Raw genomic sequence first — 21,037 nt, forward strand, 5'->3', positions numbered from 1 at the left:
CACAGACTAATTGAGGATTACCAGGTCCACAGCTACATTGCCACGTAGAGAGTCTACATCTGTAACGGAGAGAATACATTTTGAAACAGCAGGGATATTTTTACCTAATCTATTATTCATTGACCCTGAACTGGTACTTCAATGGTATTGATGTGATTACCAACACTACTTTCTGTCATAGCATATAATGTAAACAAAGAGTCTGTGAGTTGACAATGACCTTAGCGTTCATCTCCATGACATCCCTTAAGTAAGGGCAGAAACAGCCATCCCCCAACACCCATGCTTTGTTGACTCCTTCTTGGACCTGCAGGGGAACTCACGGGCCCACACCAGGCAGCCCCTGGCTCTCTCACTGAGCAGCTTTGAGGTCCCCTCACACAGCTGCCATTTTTTCTTTTATGGTTGGCTTGAGCAATAATTTAGGAGATTAGAGCAATCACCAAAGTGTAGAATTAAAATAAAGGAAAACAATCAACACAGAAAAAGGAGGGGGGGCATCACTTTTGCCTATGCAGTGCTGATCATTTACATAAACAAAAGGGAACGCACAGATCGGGGAGCCAAATCAGAGGTTGCAATTAGCTCTGCAATTGTAGAGTAACTTGTTCCCATCCTGAGCAACAATAGGCAGAGTGATCACTCTTAATTGAGGTAAATTAAGTATTCTGACTACACCACTTTTATCAAAAGACTTGGGAGCCAGTGAAGAGATCCAATTTACACCAACTCGTCCCCATTCTTCATGCTGATTCATAGCTTAATCTTTCCTGCTGCCTCTCACAGTCAGTGTACTTTGCTGCAGACTAGAAAAACAAGATAAAATGTCTGTATGAATGCTCACCCTCCAAAGTGCATCATGGAGAATTAAGTGTGTGTGTGCACGCGCGCGTGCGTGCACGCACGCGCACTGTCAAGCGTGCATGCACATACCAAATAACTAAAGCCTTTTTTGGCTACAGGAGATTTTGGAAAATAGTGAGGGAGGGGAGAAAAGGGGGAGAGAGAGGGAAAAACAGGGGGGAGAGAGAGACTTGTGCTAATAACCTTGAGGCTCAATAACAGAACAACCTAGAAGAAAAACTCTGTCACGAAGGGAATACATTTTTAGCCACAGAGTCACCATAATATCTTTAGTGCCTGATAAAGACACACACTAAAGAAACACATGAAATCAAACTAGCAGTTATTCAACTAAACAGAGTACAGTGCGCAGCTGTCACCCACAGAACACAGTGTACAATCATTAGATGCCCTACTCCCAATCAGTCCAAACATAGTCAACACACCTTCATAGCTGCCACCCTGAAGTCATTCCGGCAGTTGGGGATCACTGCAACAAAACCCCCATGTGTCTTGTATCAGGTGTGCATGGGGGGAGGGGCCATGCTGCTAATTACCACCATCTCCACATAGCCTCTGTGTGTTATGCAGGCAGCTACGTCTGAAGCATAGGCTGCTAAGGTCATCGCCTTGAAACTTGTTTCCAGCAGCTGCGACACAACAGCTAAAGCTTAAAGGAAAGCAGAGAGCTGCTTCGTGGCATTTGTCCTTAGCTGCCTTCCTCCTATTAGCAAGGTTGCTGTTGCCCATGGTGAGTGCATTATAAACTCCTCAGGCTTAACTTGCTGCTTGGAGAAGAGCAGCTCATCTCTCTTGAGATGAGAGTGAGAGAAGCAATGGCTCCATCAGTAAGGACTGAGCAGGGAGGCCTCACCCGAGAAAATGCTCACACACCAAGTGCTGCTGCTCCTGTGCTACTGATGATACCACATAAAACTTGCTGCCATTGAGTGGCAAATACGTGGTCTCGGTTTACTCTTTGATTCTTCCTTGGCATCAAAAATGCTTTTTAAAAAAAAAACCACAATGCTGTTCTGTGAATCATGAGACTATTTTCCATTAGCAGTTTTCATCCTGTAGACTATAACTCGCTGGTTTGGCCTGGAGCATAGGTGAACCCTTCCGTTCAGAAATGTCATCTTCAGAAGCTTAAGACAAAAGTGTTCTTCGCATAAGGATGCGGTAGGAAATGTTGAGGGTTTCCCCGGTATCCATTTTTGCAATTATCTTCATGGCTTGTGTGCTGGAACTCCATCCTCACTCCCATTAGCATCTTACATTACCAGGTCAGTTCCACCATCCACCGAAAGGCCTCCTTTTCATGAGGAGAAGAGCCCATACCAGTCCACGGTATTGACTCTACTTAACCAAGACTATAAGAGCAAGTGAGTCTTCTCAACATATGAGAACACCAGAAGGAACATTTAGAAGAAGGAGTCGATCAATATTTATTTAACGGAGACAAGGTATTTGGTGGTTGATTCTATCTCTCTAAGCAGGTAAGAGCATCTTGCCTATGAATGCTCTAGGTTCTGACAGAGAAAGAATGGACTTCCCCTACCCCACCCCATCTTTTTCAGTTTAGTGTCTACAGACCTTTGGAACAACCGTGCTATGGACAGTTATGAATTAGCAAGTGTTGAAATGTCTGTTCTGTGCTTCCAAGTGTGGTCAGTGCTGAAGACATGCAAAAGCACGCCCCTCTCCCATGAGGAGGGTTTATGCATCATTTGTTAAGAAAAGCTTCGCCTCCACTGAGCTGGACTGATAGCAAAACTGAACTTGAACACATGCTGAGTATTAGGACTTAGAACAGTTAAGAGCTAGATGCCCAGAGGAGACTCTCTCCAGCTCCACTGGAGCTAGCTTTTCTCCCTCCAAGTGCTGATGTTGGCCAAGTTTGCTGTTGGCACTTCCATTAATATTCTTGCTCTTCTAGAGCAAGAGAAAAAGCCAGAGTCGGAGCTAGCAAGGCTCAAATTAATCCCAGCAAGTTCAGAAGCCGAATGATAAAAGCCCTTACTTACAAAGATGCTACTATAAGAATTTGACACAGATTCACATAGCCAATCCTTAAAACAATTCTGTAAGTGGGCATTGCTAATTTCTCTCCATTTACAGAAGTGACAAGTGAGGCACTGAGAGGCTACAAAAGAGGCAAAACCCTAAAACTGTGGGTGGGAATTCTAGAGCTGAGCTTCTTAGAACAACTATCTTCCTCCCTCAGGAGAGTGAAACATAAAAACAAACAAACAAACAAACAAACAAACGGGACAAACATCCTCAATGGTAGAAACTAAAACCAGGCTGTGGGACCTGAAAGGAGGACACATAGAATCCAGACCCAGTTTTCTTATCTCAGACACTGCAAGCAAGTGCCAGGAACACCTTCTTGCTGAGTCGGGTAGGATAGAGGACAGGAGAGATATATGCAGGGGAGGGGAGAATAGTAGCTGCCCTTTGTTCAATGGCAAAACAACCTAACTCCTATAAACTGGGGGCCTGTGTTCACACATGGGGAAGGGATGAGAACTTTGAAAATGTGCACGTCAGTCTGTTCCCAGGAGAGAGCCCTACAACTCTGCAAAGCCGGTGTTCTGTCCGAAACGAGGCTTCCCAAAACACTGCTTTTAAAGTCAACATCATCTAAATGTACTTGGAATGCCATCCCTTGCTGTGGCTGCTGCAGAACATGGTACTGTGTCATCCCAAAAGGGGACTGAGGAATTTCCAAGCTTCTGATGAGGCTGACTTCATCGCTGTGCCCTCTCTCGGGGCATGGGAAGAAGTCATCGTGACCTATGAGCCTGAGAACTCTGCCAAGAAGCTGGGAGTCGTGAGAATCTATCCTGCCAGCTTGTGGGATTCAGTAAATGCCAGCTAGACATTGTGTCTAGGCCAGAAAGACCCTAACCACTGCACCTTACTGCTGTGGACCACGCTGGGCACTGTTAAGGTTCACAGCATCGTGGTTATATAGGATCGTTGGTTTCTTTCCTGTTTTGGAAGCCTCTTGCATGGCACCTTCGAGTACCATGAAAGCTACTACTCAGTCAGGAATTCAGGTCAGTTCCATCTCAGAATACTCTATACCATTTCTGAAGTGCATGCTGTCTCCAGCAATAGGGAATCAATCGCCTTCTCACTCTGAGGGCAAGCCAAGGGCAATGGTTATAGGCCGCATGTTATGGGAGCCTCTTGGACAGTGCTAGGCACTCTAGAGAGAGTTTCTTATGTCTAGTATTAAGGGTCTCATTAGGTGGACTTTCCCTCTTAGAGGGAACATTGTTAGCCCAGATGAGAAAAGTTTAAACTGTATATATATATATACACAGAATTGTATGTATTATAGAGATTTGAATTTTTCTTTGCTTTTTTGGTTTTGGTGTTATTATTGTTTGGTGTCTGAGTTTTTTTGTTTGTTTGTTTTTGTAAATAGTTAACAGCATTTCTGTCTTAGGGGTTTCACTACTGTGAACAGACACCATGACCAAGGCAAGTCCTATAAAGGACAACATTTAATGGGGCTGACTTACAAGTTCAGGGGTTCAGTCCATTATCATCAAGGTGGGAACACTGGCAGCATCCAGGCAGTCATGGTGCAAGAGGAGCTGTGAGTTCTACATCTTCATCTGAAGGCTGATAGCAAAATACTCACTTCCAGGGAGCGAGGATGAAGGTCTTAAAGCCCACACCCACAGTGACACACCTACTCCAACAAGGCCACACCTCCTAATAGTGCCACTCCCTGGGTCAACCATATTCAAACCATTACAAGCATGTATATTCCTTATAGGTTTCCCAGGCATCCTTACTGTTATTTTGCTCTCCCCAGTCCCCCTTCTCTATTTACATCCTTCTCCCTCCCTAAAGAGCCCCTTTCCTATTCTCCGGATCAGATCGCTTGAACCTTGATGTTCCCCTGTGTTGCTCCCAACAATCTTCTCACGGCCTCTTCTGCAATGCTCCCTGAATTGGATACAAGGAAGCGTGTGTAGATGTATCCACTGGGCCTGTGTCCACAGCTCTGCATTCTAATTGGTTGGTTTTTCTGCAGTCATCTACAGATGCTGCAAAGCGCAGTTTCCTTGACAAGGGATGAGGACTAAGCTTGTCTGTCGGCATAAGGATGAATGCTTAAGCTGCTGTTAGGAATTATGCCGGCATAGTAAAGTAATGGTTGTAGCTTCTCCAATAACCATGGCTTTGCCAGCACCAAATAGATATAGATTTCCATTACAAGGCATGGTTTTTCTCTTGTTGCCAAAAGATCAAGGAATTTGCTGTGAGGCTGTGACTCCTAGGACTGTTAGAAACTATACCCATAAAGTCTCATCAACACATCTGCCAAAGCATGAGCTGAACAAGGGTGACGCCAATAGACATTCCAATGTAGCCAGGAAAGCCTCAACCATGTACAACTACATACAGGCAACGAGGGATGCTGAGAATGGGAGAGATCACCTTCCCAATGAAGAGTACAGTGAATGCTTAGCCAATGACGAATAGTCAGCCCTAAATACATTATACATATACATATTATATATTATAATATATATATACATACAGACTGAGCAGGGTATATTTAGTAATATATATGTATATACATATAAACATGCAATAACAATTTATGAAAAAAAGTCCATGAATTTGAAAGAGCAAGGCAAGTATATGGGAGAGTTTGGGGAAAGGAAAGGGAAGAGAGAAATGTTGTAGTTAGATTATGATCTCAAAATTTAAAAACAAATGAATAACAAAAAAAGAAAGATAGACACAATGTAGTTTGGAGAGTCGCGCGTGAATCACTATCCTAACTGTCAGTATTATGATCCCTTTACCTAGGGACCCGTTCATCTGTATTGATAAAAAGCTTGGGTTTCCACTAACCATCACGTTGTGCATTCTTTAGTCACCTCCCGAAGGAACATTATCAATGCAGTTAGGCATCACCACTTTAAATTAGATGTAAAGCTTCATCCGGTGAGCTCAGAGGCCACTCGGACACATTCTTTGTACACTTATATGCCTTTAATTACAGGGGGAGGGAGGGCCCTAAGTCAAAGTCTCTCATTGGAAGAAACAAAATTACCACTACCAAGATTTCCATTATATTATTACATATGTCCAAACTAATACACTTGGAGTGTTGTTGTTGTTGTTGTTGTTGTTGATTCAAGACAGGGTATCACTGTGTAGTCCTGGCTGGCCTTGAACTCACAGGGATATCCCTGTCTCAGGCTCCTAAGTGCTGGGATTAAAGGAATGTGTCAGCATCGAAGCCTCAAACAAATACTGTTTTACACGGCAGTTTTCTAAACTATCTATTAAACTAGAGTAGGTTTTATATCAAAATTTTCTATGCTATCTTTAAAATGATCATTTCCATAGGTTAAACACCAGAAGTACAGAAACATACAAAGAAGAAATAAAAAGTAGCAGATATATATACACACACACACACACACACACACACACACATATATATATATATATATATATATATATATATATATATATATAACAAACCACCAAGAATGCTTTCTGAATTATCTTTTATTTTAAATTTATTTATTTATTTATTTATTTATTTATTTATTTATTTATTTAACTAATAAGTATGCTATTTTGTCTGCATGTGTGTCTGTATACCAACATGTATTCAGTACCCACCGTGGCCAGGAGAGCATGACAGATCCCCCTGGAATTACAGCAAGTTTTGAGATGTAGTTACAGATGTTTGTGAATGGCCATGTAGTGTCTGGAAGTCCTCTGAAAGAGCAGCCAGGGCTCTTGACCACTGAGCCGTCTCTGTAGTCCCACTCTCCAAATTTTAAGAGCAAAGTGCTAACCTGAGAATCCTAGTGTTGTGGCTCTAGACAAGGATTCTGGATGGGGTTCAAAATAGAAATAGATAGATAGATAGATAGATAGATAGATAGATAGATAGATAGATAGATAGATAGATAGGGATGTCTGGGGGCGGGGATAGATAGATAGAAAACAGGATAAAGCAACTTCAGTGCTAACTTGGAAAAAATCACTGATTTTCATTTCCAAGTAGTTTGTGAAACAAAGATCTCTCTATTCAATTTACTCTTTCGATACATTTATCCTTGATCCCTGCCCTGTCACCCATACCTGTCCATCATGTCTAGCCTTTCTAAGATCTGCCTGGGGTGAAAGCCACAGGGGACAGAACGAGCCCAAGAATGGTGGTAAGCATATCTTTCTTGTATGTTAGTCTCAGACTCACTTCTGTAAGTTAAATAGGCTGGGCCAGAACATCCCACCGCACAAAAAGTACTGAGTCAAAAATGACAGCATTCAAATTATCTTTCACTGAGAGATGTAAAAAGATCAAAACACAAAAATATAAACAATGTTTGGCGGCATAACATACCAAGGAGCCCCCTTGAGGGCTGTTCTCTGGCACTTGTCACCCAAAGCTCACCCTCCCGATGTGGGTATGACTTAGGCCTCTCCTGCAGGCTGAGTTGAGCTTGAGAGGTGCCCTGGGGTGAGTAATTTCATGTGTTAGCACATTTGGGGTTTTATTCACAATCAGCAATAAAAAGTACCTTATAAAAGGCAGTCCTCAATCGATAATCCACAATAAATGGGCAAATGCAAGTACTCCCCCCCTCCCCCAGACATCCCTAGGTTTTCTGCATTAACACTTAGGAAAACAAAGGTTCTTACGACACTACAATATGGTGTGGGAGGGGCAGACCTTGGGGAACTTCCTGTTTTGTCCCACCTAAGCACACCAGTCTCCCTAAGCCATTGGTTCAAACCTTATTTTAGTGCAAAATGGCCTTCATAAATAAACCCTGAATATAAATATTCTTTTTTCAACTCCAGTAAAAAAAAAAAGGGGGGGTGGTAAATAGCTTGCTTGTTAGAACTGCACAGTCCTAAAATGACCTCAGGATGCTTGATAGGCATTTTCGAGGCGATTCCGTCTGCTGAATAAACTTTTCTGAGCCTCTGCTACCTCACAGCTATTGTTTGACTATTCCTAACAGAAGCAGCCATTGTTTCTCTCCAAGAGCTAATAGCTTGGAGGAGGTGGGACCCATTAAGTCGTTAAAAGCTAGTGGGGGGAAAAAGACCAAGAGCTGCACTGTACAGGCGCCAGACTGCCGGATCCAGACTCCGACACCTACTGCAAGGGTCCCATGCAAGCTTCCTTGTGCCTCCGGGCCTTGCTTTGTATGTCTATAAAACAGTAATGGAGTACTTTCTTCAAAGAGCAGTTACAAGAACCAAGTGAGATAATCCGCGCAAAGCACAAAGCTTTCAGAGGAAAGCTAGGAACATGGGAAGCATTTGACAGGCAGTACATTGGTAGAAACTACACAGTTTTATTATCCCTGGTCTCAAAACCTGAAATCCAGAAACATTTTGGATACTCTGGGAGGATGATCAGGTCACCTCTGACTTCAGGTGACAAGACAAAATCTTCCTTCAGGCCTAAGATAATGTGCATAAGATATGTATGAAACATCGAGGGAATTTATGCTTATATTTAATCTTGTATTCTATCCTCAAGATATGCACGAGTTATGTGTGTGCAAATATTCCAAAACTTATTTTTCAAAAGATGAAATACATACTCAACCTGTATTAAGACTATCTATAAAATGTTAAGTAGCCAAGATGTTAAGTAGCTCTACTCGTCCCTGTGTCCTAGTTAGCTTTTCCTCTTGCTTTGATAAAACACTCTGATGAAAGTCTTGGGAAGGAAGAGGTAAGTTGACTTACACTTCCAGGTCATCGTCCACCACAGAAGAAAGTCAGGGAAGGAACTCAAACAGAAACCATTAAAAATGCCCCTTACCAGCTCACTCAATGGCTTATGCTCAGCTGGCTTTCTTAGACAGCCCCACCTACCTAGGGAATGTGCCGCCCACAGAGGTCTAGCCCTCCCCATATATGAAGAGTTAAGCCAATCTTACAGACTGACCAGTGACTCCCCATATATGACTAGTCAATTTAAGATAATCTTACAGACTGACTAGTGACCAGTGGCCAGCACCATCTGGGCAATTACTCACTTGAGGTTCCCTCTTTGCAGGTGACTCTTGGCCAAGTCAAATTAGCACACCTGAATAAATCAAGAGCATCAAGTCACGGAAGTCGTGACAGGAGGGGTCTGTCATAGAGATGCAAAGCTTCTGAGAAAGGCAAGGCGGCCGGGCAGCGGGCAGTGGGGGCGCGAGGAGGAACCTACTCAGGATGTAGCAACACAGAGTTCTCAGAGTTCACACTGAGGAGCAGTGTGATCCAGGACTCCACCACTCCAGCCATCTCATGGATTTACGGAGACGGGACCTGGAGGCGATGCCTGAGGTAACCTCTCCTGAAGAACAGTGACTTTAAACAGTGGAGATGGGAATGACTCCCTGGCAGGGCCGGGTGGGCTTTATAATAAATAACACTGAAAGCTGCGAGAGTTTGAAATGCTGTTATTTTTATGTCTTTACTAGGATATTAATTGTGTCACTCAGATGGGGTTTTTTTCCCTTAAGTTCTCTCTTTTGTTGTTTGTTTGTTTGGATTTTTGGGTTTGTTTGTTTGGGTTTTTTGTCTTTTATTTTTATTTATTTATTTATTTATTTTACACTTCAGATTTTATTACCCTGCCCGGCCTACCCTCCAACTGTTCCACATCCCATACCTCCTCCCCATCCCCCTGTCTTCATGAGAATGTCCCTATCCCTCACCCCCACCCAACCAGACCTCTAAACTCCCTGGGGTCTCAAGTCTCTCGAGGGTTAGGTGCAACTTCTCTGACTGAACCTAGACTTGGCAGCCCTCTGCTGTATATATGTTGGGGGCCTCATATCAGCTGGTATATGCTGCCTGGTTGGTGGTCCAGTGTTTGAGAGATCTCTGAGTCAAGGTTGATTGAGACTGCTGGTCCTCCTACAAGGTCACCCTCCTCATCAACTTCTTTCATCCTTTCCCTAATTTAACAACAGGGGTGAGCTGCTTCTGTCCATTGGTTGGGTGCAAATATCTGCATCTGACTCTTTCAGCTGCTTGTTGGGTCTTTCAGAGGGCAGTCATGATAGATCCATTTTTGTGAGCACTCCATAGCCTCAGTAATAGTGTCAGGCCTTGGGACCTCCCCTTGAGCTGGATCCCACTTTGGGCCTGTCACTGGACCTTATTTTTCTCGGGCTCCTCTCCATTTCCATCCCTGCAGTTCTTTCAGACGGGCACAAATATGGGTCAGGGTTTTGATGTGGGATGGCAACCCAATCTCCCACATGATGTCCTGTCTTCCTGCTGGAGGTGGGCTCTATAAGTTCCCTATCCCTACTGTCAGGCATTTCATCTAAGGCCCCTCCCTTTGCGTCCTGAGAGTCTCTTACCTCCCATGTCTCAGTCACCTAGATGTTGTTAAGTAACTTGATATGAGCAGCATTCGTTACTTGCTATTTTGGAACATAACTCTAAGAGCAGGTTGTAAAATGGAGCGGAGAAGGGAAAACATGGCACAAGGAAAGATGGAGGAGAAAATTGTCACAATCCCTCGAAGGAAGAATAAAGAAGTAAGGGCGGTGACGGAGAGATTCCAGTGACATTTCAGTATGGTATTTATAGGCTTTGACAATAGCTGGATATGAAAAATGAAGGCAGAAACCAGGTGTGACCCTGGGCTTGCTACCTGGTATGAACTGGGGTGATGTTATTACGGAAGAATGTTCTGGATGTAGAACATGTGTTTATATTTGGGTATGGGCTTTGGGACAGCCAGCATAGGAAAGACCTCCAGTCAGTTAGCAACTTGGACTCAGAAGAGTCCAACTATTTAGCTAAATAGTTAAATAGTTTGGCTATTTGAGCTATATGAGTGAGTGATCTTATAATAGATATTCTTTGACTCTACAAGATTGAGATTGTTGATCACATGAATGGCATGGTACTGATGATTCAAAACAGATGGATAGACAAGACAATGACTGTAAAGTAGTACCTGTATACCATGAGGGGACAGAGACGGCTCAGCAGTTAAGAGCACTTCTCATGCAGAGGACTCAGGTTCACTTTCCAGCACCCATATGGTAGCTCACAACCCAGTGTTCTGTAACTTCAGTTTCAGGGATCTGGTGCTCTCCTCTGACATCTGTGGGCATCAGGCACACACATGGTGCACATACATACATGCAGGCCAAACACTAATACACATAAGAATTGCTTTAACTGAAAAGTATCATCTCTTGGTGTTAATAACATACCAAAGTCTTTCTTAATTTCCCTATCTGTAAAACAGAAAAACATAGTAAGCATCTTGGGTGTTTCTAATTATTCTGCATCATGAATGAACAATAGACTCATGGACTCAAAGAGACTGAACAATTATCTCCATAGAGAATTGATCATTGCTGTATAATGGCATAACTACATTCTTAGTTCCCTTTTCCCAATGGAATTGTACTCTTCCGTGTTCCCTCAATTTTGTGCTTAAAATCCCAAACACCCCGGTTTTCTCAGTAGCCTCGCGCAGGAGGTATTCCCCAGTCTCTTTGCAGAGAGCCATACACTTTCCTGCCCAGGGTCTTCTCTAACAGCAGTTAAGCACACTAACTCTTCTACTTTGAGGTACTATTCAGCCCCATAATCCTGGTCCAACTAATCATCTCTGTCCTTTCTATAACAAATCCCTTTAAAGACGATCTTCCTATTTCTAGTTCCTCATCCTTTTCAATCCTATACCCACCACAACCTGCATCCTTTTGATCTCGGTAACCATCAGTGTGGTGCATGGTATTAGCAAAGCCAACAGATATTGCACAGCAATTATTTGACTTAAACTCTTAGCAGCAGTAACTTTGTGAGGAAAGCCTACCTCTTCAGTTTGGAACTTTTTTTTTTGAGTTGACTTCTGACACATCACATTTCCTAGTGATTTGTAGTTCTTCATTTCCTACAAAGTTGGAAGTTTTCTTCTAGACTTCTGTGTTAATTCCCCTAAATATCCTTTGCTAAACCCATTTATTTTCAATTCAACACATTCCCGGGGTGATCTCATGTTTTCCATTCTTCCAACCATTCTCTCTGTGCCCATCGCTCCCACGTTCATATATCCAGCCCAGGACACTCTCCTGAGGTGTAAGTCAGCATGCCCAGCTCTCTTTTGGGTATCCTTAGGAAGACATGGTTGACGACACAAAACTGACACACAAATCTATATGCACTTCTTTCCCAAACCTAGCCCTGTGCTAATGTAACTTGGTCACCAAACTATCCACATACATCTCACATAACAGGCACTCAGTGATCAATTGTTAACTGAAATAGGTGGGGGTACAGTCCTACAAATGGCTCAGGCTTGTACATAATGTAGGAACAGGAGAAGTAATGAATAAACCAGATGACAATATAAGATACACTTGGTAAATTAACATGTTTTCAAAGAGCAAGATGATATAAAATGGCCTATGTTGGCATTGAAAGAATCATTTGCATAAGTGTAAACATGAATGGATGATGTTTGACATCTCAGGTGTTTTGAGAGTGTGATCAAGAAGCTCAAGCTCCCAGGGCTGACAGAAGGGTGTGGCCATAAGCAGAAAGCAGCACCATCTTACACTGTAAGCCGTGTCTGCACTGCACTCAAGAAAGCCTACAGCTGTTCTTTCCACATAGCTCATATCTTCATTGTTCATAACAAGCATGCTGAAGGGAGACTGAGAAGTCCCAAGACACTTCAAGAGAGCTTGCGACACTTAGAGAACGATACATAATTCTAGACATTGATAACACAGATGATGAAAATGAGATAGATGGCAATAAAATCAATGGCTAGAACAGCTAATGCAAAATCTAGTATTGCCAGACACTTTGTAAGTACGTTGTGCGTATTCTTTCATATACTGTATTCAGGTTGGTACAATTTCTAGTCCCATTTTACAGATGATAAACGTAAGACGCCCACAGGTATATATCAACTCAAGTAAGTAGCAAGTAACAAAACCACCTTCCAAAAGCAAATTCCCTCACCCTGTGCTCCTAGAATCAACCATAGCAGTGCCCTGTCAGAAGTGATAAGGAAAATATTAGCCTGGGAGTGAGATAGGAGGGGATTTGGCAGAAAGCACATGAGCTGGTCTACACTTAAACAAGCAGGTTGACATCATAGGAGGCAGGTGCTGGGTAGGCCAAGAGATTCTAATTCTTTGACTTGTCGCACTAGGGAACAACCAGGCTTATAAAGATCACTGTCAGTAGAGGACAGAGGTCCATCTATAAATAATATCAAAGCTAGTCCCACCCTGGGAAAAAGGTGAACCTAGCAAGCCTTAAAGTCTCTTTGTTCACTGAGATCTGTGGTCCTAAAAATAATGTATGGTTCTCATCCGCCGGCAGTTCACAACTTGCTGCAGAGAATAAGGCAAACACAGCAGAACTCAGGAAAGATAAATCATTAAAAAAAAAAATCTATCAGAGTAATAAAAGGGAGTGGGTCCTCACTCTCCCTCTAAAGATAAATACCTCTCCCTACCTCCTTACCAAGCAATATTAAAGACAGAAATCACACCACACAAAAAATGTATGAAAGGCCAAATAACACGTTAGCCATTAGTCAAGTCTTCATGCACCTGCCCTCCCTTATCAATTGATAGTGGCAAAGAATTTATTTGAGTTATCTGGACTGTGAAATCGCTTCTCCTCCTCTACCAGAAGGACAGGATCTAGTTAAATCAGAGATTAAAGAGGTGGATCAAAGTGCCCCCTGGCCCTCAAAGCCAGGAATTAGCCACGCCGTGATGGCAGGCAGGCTGCAGGCGTGACCTGTCAGATGTGGGTGAAGCTAATCCTTTTGCAAAGCATGGTAAGCCTTCTCAAACCAGACTGCGGCAGCGCTAAACCAGACTTCTATGCTGCAGGATCACTGTCCACAATGCGAAGTCATTTGGCTACCATTATGCTTGCAATCTAAGACGCTGTTGGTTCACTTTACACCACAGGCCTGCAGTTCCTGGTGCCCATCTTCTATAATAAAATATCAGAAGATAGCAATATGGAAATATAGGAAGTCATGTTTCTCTATAATAAAATGTGTTAAACAACAATCCCCAGGTCCTTACGATGACACCTCCATTTGGTACCCTAAAAGATGTTCACAGTATACCATCACCACCCTCAGAGACCACAGCTTCCCAAACAGCAGCGATCCTGAGGCAGGCGGTCATCGGAGATTCTGCTGGGCTTCTCACATGCCCTCTCCTTACCTTACTGTAGTCGGATGAGGACTTCTCACCAGCCAGTGTGCTAAAGATGGTGCCCTGTAAGACAGGAAAGCACAGACACATCAGATCTCTTCAGAGTGGAAGATGTCACCTTCGCTCTGGCTTCTGGTCCTTGCCACAGATTTCCCTGCATTATTACGTGTCTATCCTTGGCATTTCCAAGGCCACTACCCCAGGTTAGGCCATTCATTGCAGGCAAATGACGAAATGACTCTCACCTTCATTTTCTTAGACAAAAAGTCAAATGATAATGTCTTTGAAGTGACTTTCATTGTGACCCTGAGCTGTGGAGTAGAGCCTTTTCCTAAGTAAGAGAAGGAGTCTTCATAATGGTTCTCCAGGCTCAGCATTTCCCACTATTTTTATTTTCACACTCTTCCTATGGCTGACCTCTCGCCTGTACATCTTGGTATGTGTATCTTCTTTGCATGATGTGCCACTTACCAGGCTTTCTAGGATCCAGTGTTGAGTGTAGATTTATATATAAGGTGGTTCCTCTTAAACTCTCTCTCTCTCTCTCTCTCTCTCTCTCTCTCTCTCTCTCTCTCTCTCACACACACACACACAGCCATTGCTAGCCACACAAATGGCTCAGGGTTGTAATCTGCCCCACTTAAGTGCAAAGCTAACGTTCATTTCTAATGATTAAATATCTCCTTTGTAGCCTGTTCTTCTGAGGTAGGCAATAGTGAAAGAAAGTGTCCAATGACCATGAAAGGATAACTGCAAGATTGATAACAGGAGCGGCTGAGCACCATGTGCCATGGCTCCCTTCTGGGAGTCTCTGTTGGAGGGCAGACTTCACATAATAACCCCACAAAGTGAAGTTCAGAGAAAGGAAGGGAAAGAACTCCCACCTAATGGTAAACCCACTCTTTAGCCCTCAGATTTTGACTGCTGTCCACTTGTGTGGCTAATCCACAGAATTTTTCTGCATCAGGTCTTTGAACACTCAGGAACAGATGAATCTCTGTTGCAGAGAGGAGAGGGGTATGTTACCCTCCACAGGATGACCCGCTGCCCTTCTGAATTCTATTTCCCTGGGGCCAATAATATCCTTTTGTCTGCTTCAATTGTAACACGAGCCTGTCTTGAGACATTTCCAAACATTTCCTGGGGACAAAACTTCCCCTAGCTGAAAGCAACAGGTCAGACCTCTAACTGAGCTTGTAGAAGTGACCCTGAATTCCATGCGTTTCAATGAGATTTCCCCCAGGAAACAGAAATCTGGTGGCAGAATTCCTCTGCCCACCACTGAATTCAAGTGTCAGTCTCTATTCTAATGAGGAGGCAGGATCTGATGAAGGCCTGAATTCCAGCTGCCAAAGACTCCAAGTGCGGGCATCTCAAGAACCACAGCTACATCTTTAACTAAGCCCAAGATATCCCAGCAGACCTGGCAAGGCAGCTCCCTGGCTCAACGCTCTTACTGCACCAGCCTGGCAAACTGAGGAGGGAAATGCCCAGATACCACAGCAGGCGGAGAGCACTGACTTCTGAAAGTTGCCCTCTGACCTCTACACATGAGCTATGGCAGGCCTGTACCCAGACTTGCACCCATCACACGCGCGCGCACACACACAACAACAAACAACAACAACAGCATACACACTCTGGGAAGAGCAATTTAGAACATGTCTTTATATGTTTGGGGTATGCACACGTTTGGGTGTGTGTATGCACATTGGTGCATGTGCATCCAGAGGTCAGATGTTTTCCTCGTTTGGTCACCATGATGTCATTCAGGATGGGGTCTCTTTAATTTGGAGCTCACCAGTTCTGCTAGGCTGGGGGACCAATGAGCTGCGGAGATCTGCCTAGCTCAGTCTCAACAAGCTCTGGGTTGACTGACGTGCGCCACTGAACCCAGATTTTACATGGGTGCTGGCGATCCAAACTCAGATTCTTGGGCTGTATAGTGATTGTGTTACAGACTGCGCCATCTCTAAAGACCCGAGGGATATCTGAAACTTCAGACCTGAGTGCCATAACCCCAGGAGAAATGACCCACAAAATTAAACAATACCATTCATTCCCTTCCTTTAGAGCAATCCCAGGTGAAATGCACTAGGAGAAGAAAAGAATCAGAAACAGACAAAAAGAGCTTCACACATAAAAACTGATACATCCAGCTACAAATGTTGCATTTGCAAAAAGAACCTGAACCAAAGGACAATGCACAGTAAAGTCTGAACACTTGGGAGGAATGGGCCCCGTGACAGTCTGCAGCCTTCATTTAGGGACTCTCTAAGGAGATTTTACTTATACACTTGGTCAATTTCATGTCATTCCCTTCAAAAGTCTTGAAGTGGCATCCAGTTTCCTAATTGCAACTATTGTGAATGACTCTGGGTAGGTTTTCTGAACCTTCCCATAACGTGCTCAGCTTAATTACTGAAATGGAAGACTCAAAGCCTGCTAACCTGCTCACACTGTGACCTTCTTGATTATTGCATCAACATTTTTTTTTCTACGAAAGGAGAAACTCCTAATGAGTCACCACCGTGAAAGTTTGAATTAGGGTTGTGTTTATCACATTACACAGGGCACAGCCAAGCAAGGTATCTTTTTAAAATCCCCAGCTTCCAAACCTTATTCTTGAGACAACCTGCATGGGCTGGACAGTACCTGAGGTTGACAATTAATTTCACCAAATACGCTTAGAAAGTAAAACCCTGCCTTTGTGTATTTATATGCTGATTCCCAAAATGCCTCTTATAGGATCTCTGTTTTTAGCATTAGGATTTGACCGTAAAGGGCTTGCGGGTGGAGCCCATTATAGGAAAGGACACTGGAAATTTCCTGCTTGTTCTTCATTAGTCTCATATATCTTAAAGGAAATAAATGTACCAGATCTACCTCCCCCCCCCAAAAAAAAAATCCAGACTTTTGTGGTAGCCTTTTCTCTTAAAAAATACATAAATAAATTCAAAAGCAGGTTTTGATAGGAGGAAAACAAAGAGACTTGGGTCATGAGGGCATTGGGCACTCACGGTAAAGGAAAACGATCTGGGGGCACACGGGTCACAGGGTAGACGCTCTACAAAGCAAGCTGTGAAATGGAAATTACAGGCAAGGGGTATTCTTGGTGTGTGTAGTAGGGGAGGGTCACAGGATGGAGTGGAGGACAGCCATCAGCTGCAGTGCAGGCTCACCAAAGGTCTTAGCCAACCTCATAGGAAGCTCTGAAGATAGGAGATACCCAGTGGGAACATGGAACACAAAGCAAGCGCTGCCCCAGAAAGAGATAAGAGTTTGCTGCATCACATGACTCTTTCCATCCCAGAACTGAGAGTCCTCGATTGGCCAGAGCGAGGAGATCAGTCTGGAACGTGGCTGAGCCTATTCTATTACACTCTATTTTAACACACTCTTACCTAGGACAGGCCTTGCTTGTGACCTATTTAAACATGACTTCTTACTCTAGATTAACATTTGGTGGTCTTTTGTAATGTCTTGGACAAACTATCAAGTGGGCCACCTACCCAGGAGCCTAAGCCCTAACCCTTGGCCCTTCCTAACATGGATCCTTGTTGATCTTGGGCCTTCAATTCACCACTCCGAAATGAGAAATCCTATGTCCTTTTTCTTCCAGTGCCAATTTGCTAATACAAAGAGGAGCCTGATTTCATCAGGCACGATCTTTGGAAATTCCTAAGGATGGTGGCTACTTCTCTCCCCACTTCTGCTAACAGAAGTACACACCACAGAATGCCACGGCCAGCTCTTCATTATCTTCTGAGGCACAAGCAATTTTTTTCTAGGTGTCTCAGTTACAGGTGTAGTAAGCTCTCCAGAGAAGAAGAAGCCGTAGGCTGTATAAAAACCTAACGAGAAGGCATTGTGAGATTTGATTAATTCCACGGAGAGGCCTGAGGAGTCCCACAGGCTGGAGAACCGACCTGGGAAGCCAAAGGTGTGATTCAACCTAAGCTGAAGATCTGAGAACTACGGAGCCCATAGTCTAACTAACACTGCAGGATCAAAGGCTACAACCCTAAGGGCCCTTGCGAAGGAGGGAAGGCCTTAGTATAAAATTTAAAATCTAAAGAACCAAGAACCAGGAGCTTTGATGTCTGAAAAGAGAAAAATATGAATGACCCAACTGAAAGAGGGGGAGGAAGAGAGAGAGTGGAAGAGGGAGGGGAGGGGGAGGGAGAGAGAGAGACTGACTCTTCCTCACCTTTTTGTTCTATGCAGGCTCTTGGTGGGTTGCACAATGCTGGTCACATTGGAGAAGACAGATCACCTGTCTTGAGTTGTGTGCTCTGTCAGGACATCTGTTTGCCCAGTCAAGTTAAACTCTCAATGGTAACCATCACAGCAGATCAGCCGCAAAGGGAACGTTTACAGAATGGCTTTTCATTTGACTCTGAGCTGCTTTGACCTGGTGAATTAAAGACTACCGTGCATAGACTTGTCTCGCCGGTTAACATTTATAATCATCGGTAGGCATAGCTATGTAGGCAGAAGGCACAGAGACCCAGAAGAAAAAGATAATTTGGTATCTAAAAAAAAAAAAATGAGCCAACTTAGTTCTTGATTAGAAGGATCACTGATAGACTATGAGTAATTAATAAGGGTCCAGTCCTGCGTGAACAACAAGACCCTGAGGGTGAGCTGCCTAGCCCATTCTCCGCTGGGGGTGTTCTGCAGTGCAGGAACACCTAGAAGAGATGCCACACGTCACAGTGCTGTTTATCTCCATTAAATTAGGTGTGGAAAAAGACTCTCGGAAACTGCCCTCTCCGCCACTGAGTTATTTCTGCCATCCAATGCCCATAAATATTTGGAAAACAGCAAACACCTAATACTTACTTGATTAAATTGGAACAGTTCAAGTTACTAGATTATAAAAATTAAAGTATTCAGAGCCCCTATCTCTGGGATGGCAGCATTATGGAATTCCATTCCCTGCATGTGGATGTGCGTCTGTGAACAGGATGTATGTTCGTCTTAGCCAGATACCACTAGACAAGGACCAGCTGCTTTTGGTAAATGGTCAAATACAATCAAAAGCTAAGAGCCTTTTAAGAGAATGGTATCTAATGATACACATCCATTTAAGGCCTTCAGTCTGCACTTCACACTCACGATAGGTGATCCCTCGTGTGTCGGTGGATGTCAGGACCCAGCCTTCCCCTATCACTAACAGTTTGAAGCCTCTTACATTTAAATGGACAGGTCCCCAGAGTGCATACCGTGTGACTGCTTTCTTAGTAAGGTGATCCTTAGGTCTCTTCACAAAATAGCACATTTCCATCCCCTTCTCATGCGTTAGACTAGCATGGATACGTATGTGCTTTAAATATGGCATATCCTTCAGGCAAAGTTCAGCATTCACATTTATTTTTTTAACTGCATAATTATAAACATCAACCAAAGGGGGAAAATTATGCACCCAAACAAATGGTAAAATTACAGTGTTTTCTCGTAGTCTATGAATACTGAAAATTTCAATTAGCCAAGTGAAAAGCCATTGAATGTGCCAGCAGGATTTATATACCAGACTAATGACCATCATCTGCATCCTATTTAGCTAATGAAGGCTTGGAACACTTGTGGATAATTAAGGGAGAGCTGATGGGAGGAAATTCGAACCATGGAAAGATCAAATCTATTTATGTCTGCATTTAAAACTAAACACACTTAATAGGTCATTCAATCAAAGCATAATGTCTGTTCATCGCATAAGCATGGCCCCCCAACCCGACAGTCATTCCTTCTTCGTTCCATAAATATTTAACACCCGCTATGTGCCTGTGACCTTGCAGATTGCCAGGACAGCACCACGATTCCCGTATGTTTCTCCTGCCACTTTCTCTCCTCCACCATAATTAAATGTGTAGCTCTGGTTTTCTGTGTAGACAGAAACTACCACCTGTGTATCACGAGAAACACAGCATGGCTGCAGTCCAGGGGCCTGATGGGAACTAACACCCACTTGTGACAGACACAGCATGGTTGCAGTCTTGGGGGAGATGGGGTCAATAGGGGAAGTACAGATGTGCAATGGCTGCCTACATTTTCCTGGTCCTAGAAGAACCCCTCAGGGGCAGGTGTCAGGCTTGTGAATAGATGGTGTCCATTAGGGAATGCTAGAAAGAAGACAAACCCTGATACCAGGAGCAGGTAGAACAGGATGCATGACCCACTGAGCCCCACTGACTTCATTGAGTAGAGACCCCGTCATCTCATCTAGCCCACGGGAGTAGGGAGGTGTGGAAGCTCATATTCAGGATACCATCACCACCCCTACTAAGTCTGCCCTTAGCAGAAGTGATGCCTAGCGACCTGAAATGCTAGGACCTATTACTATGCTGAAAAATATGGCGGCAATTGTCTGTAAGCCATGCTTTACGTGTAGTGATACGGCCTACATATTAATAACACTATGATGGAATAAATTGACATAATCACATACAAAAGAAAATAATGAAAAATTTCAAGTTATAAACCCCTTCCCAAAAACAATTTTAAAAAAAAGACTTTTTCTACTATGACAAAGTTATCCAGTGACTGGTTGTGTCTCATTCCTATCACACTAATGGGCCTGAAAATATAAATTATATATAAATTATAGGCCAGGATCTGAAGATGAGGGCAAACATATAATGTTCTTCCTTGTGAATTTGGGTCACCTTACTCATTTTCCTGCAAATTTCAGTATTTTGTCTCTCTCTACAGCTGAATGATAGTCCCTACATATATGCACACATTACATATATGCACACATTACATATATGCACACATTTCCACGGACCACTCATTAGCAGATGGACACCTAGGCTATCTCCTATCAGAGACAGAAGCAACAATAAACAAGGATGTGCAAATATCTCTGTGGTAGGATAGGGAATGCTTTGTGTTCCTGACCAGGAATAGCTACGTCCTACGGAATATTTTGAATACTCTAAGGAACAGCCAATGGG

At 43.4% G+C, this 21,037-nt stretch overlaps 1 protein-coding gene across 2 annotated transcripts in view; it reads right to left on the reverse strand.

Moving 5' to 3' along the window:
* Positions 1–21,037, reverse strand: part of Rasgef1b (RasGEF domain family member 1B) — a 519,799-nt gene that overhangs the window by 323,603 nt on the left and 175,159 nt on the right. For both annotated transcript variants that reach the window (XM_085836892.1, XM_085836891.1), the window contains exon 2: positions 14,088–14,141. In XM_085836892.1, coding sequence (XP_085693018.1) covers positions 14,088–14,141 — 54 coding nt within the window. The remainder of the gene's footprint in view (positions 1–14,087; positions 14,142–21,037) is intronic.

This window comes from Mus caroli, unplaced genomic scaffold (genome assembly GCF_978045245.1).
Source record: "Mus caroli unplaced genomic scaffold, Mus_caroli_1 scaffold_4, whole genome shotgun sequence".
NCBI classification, from domain to species: domain Eukaryota; kingdom Metazoa; phylum Chordata; class Mammalia; order Rodentia; family Muridae; genus Mus; species Mus caroli.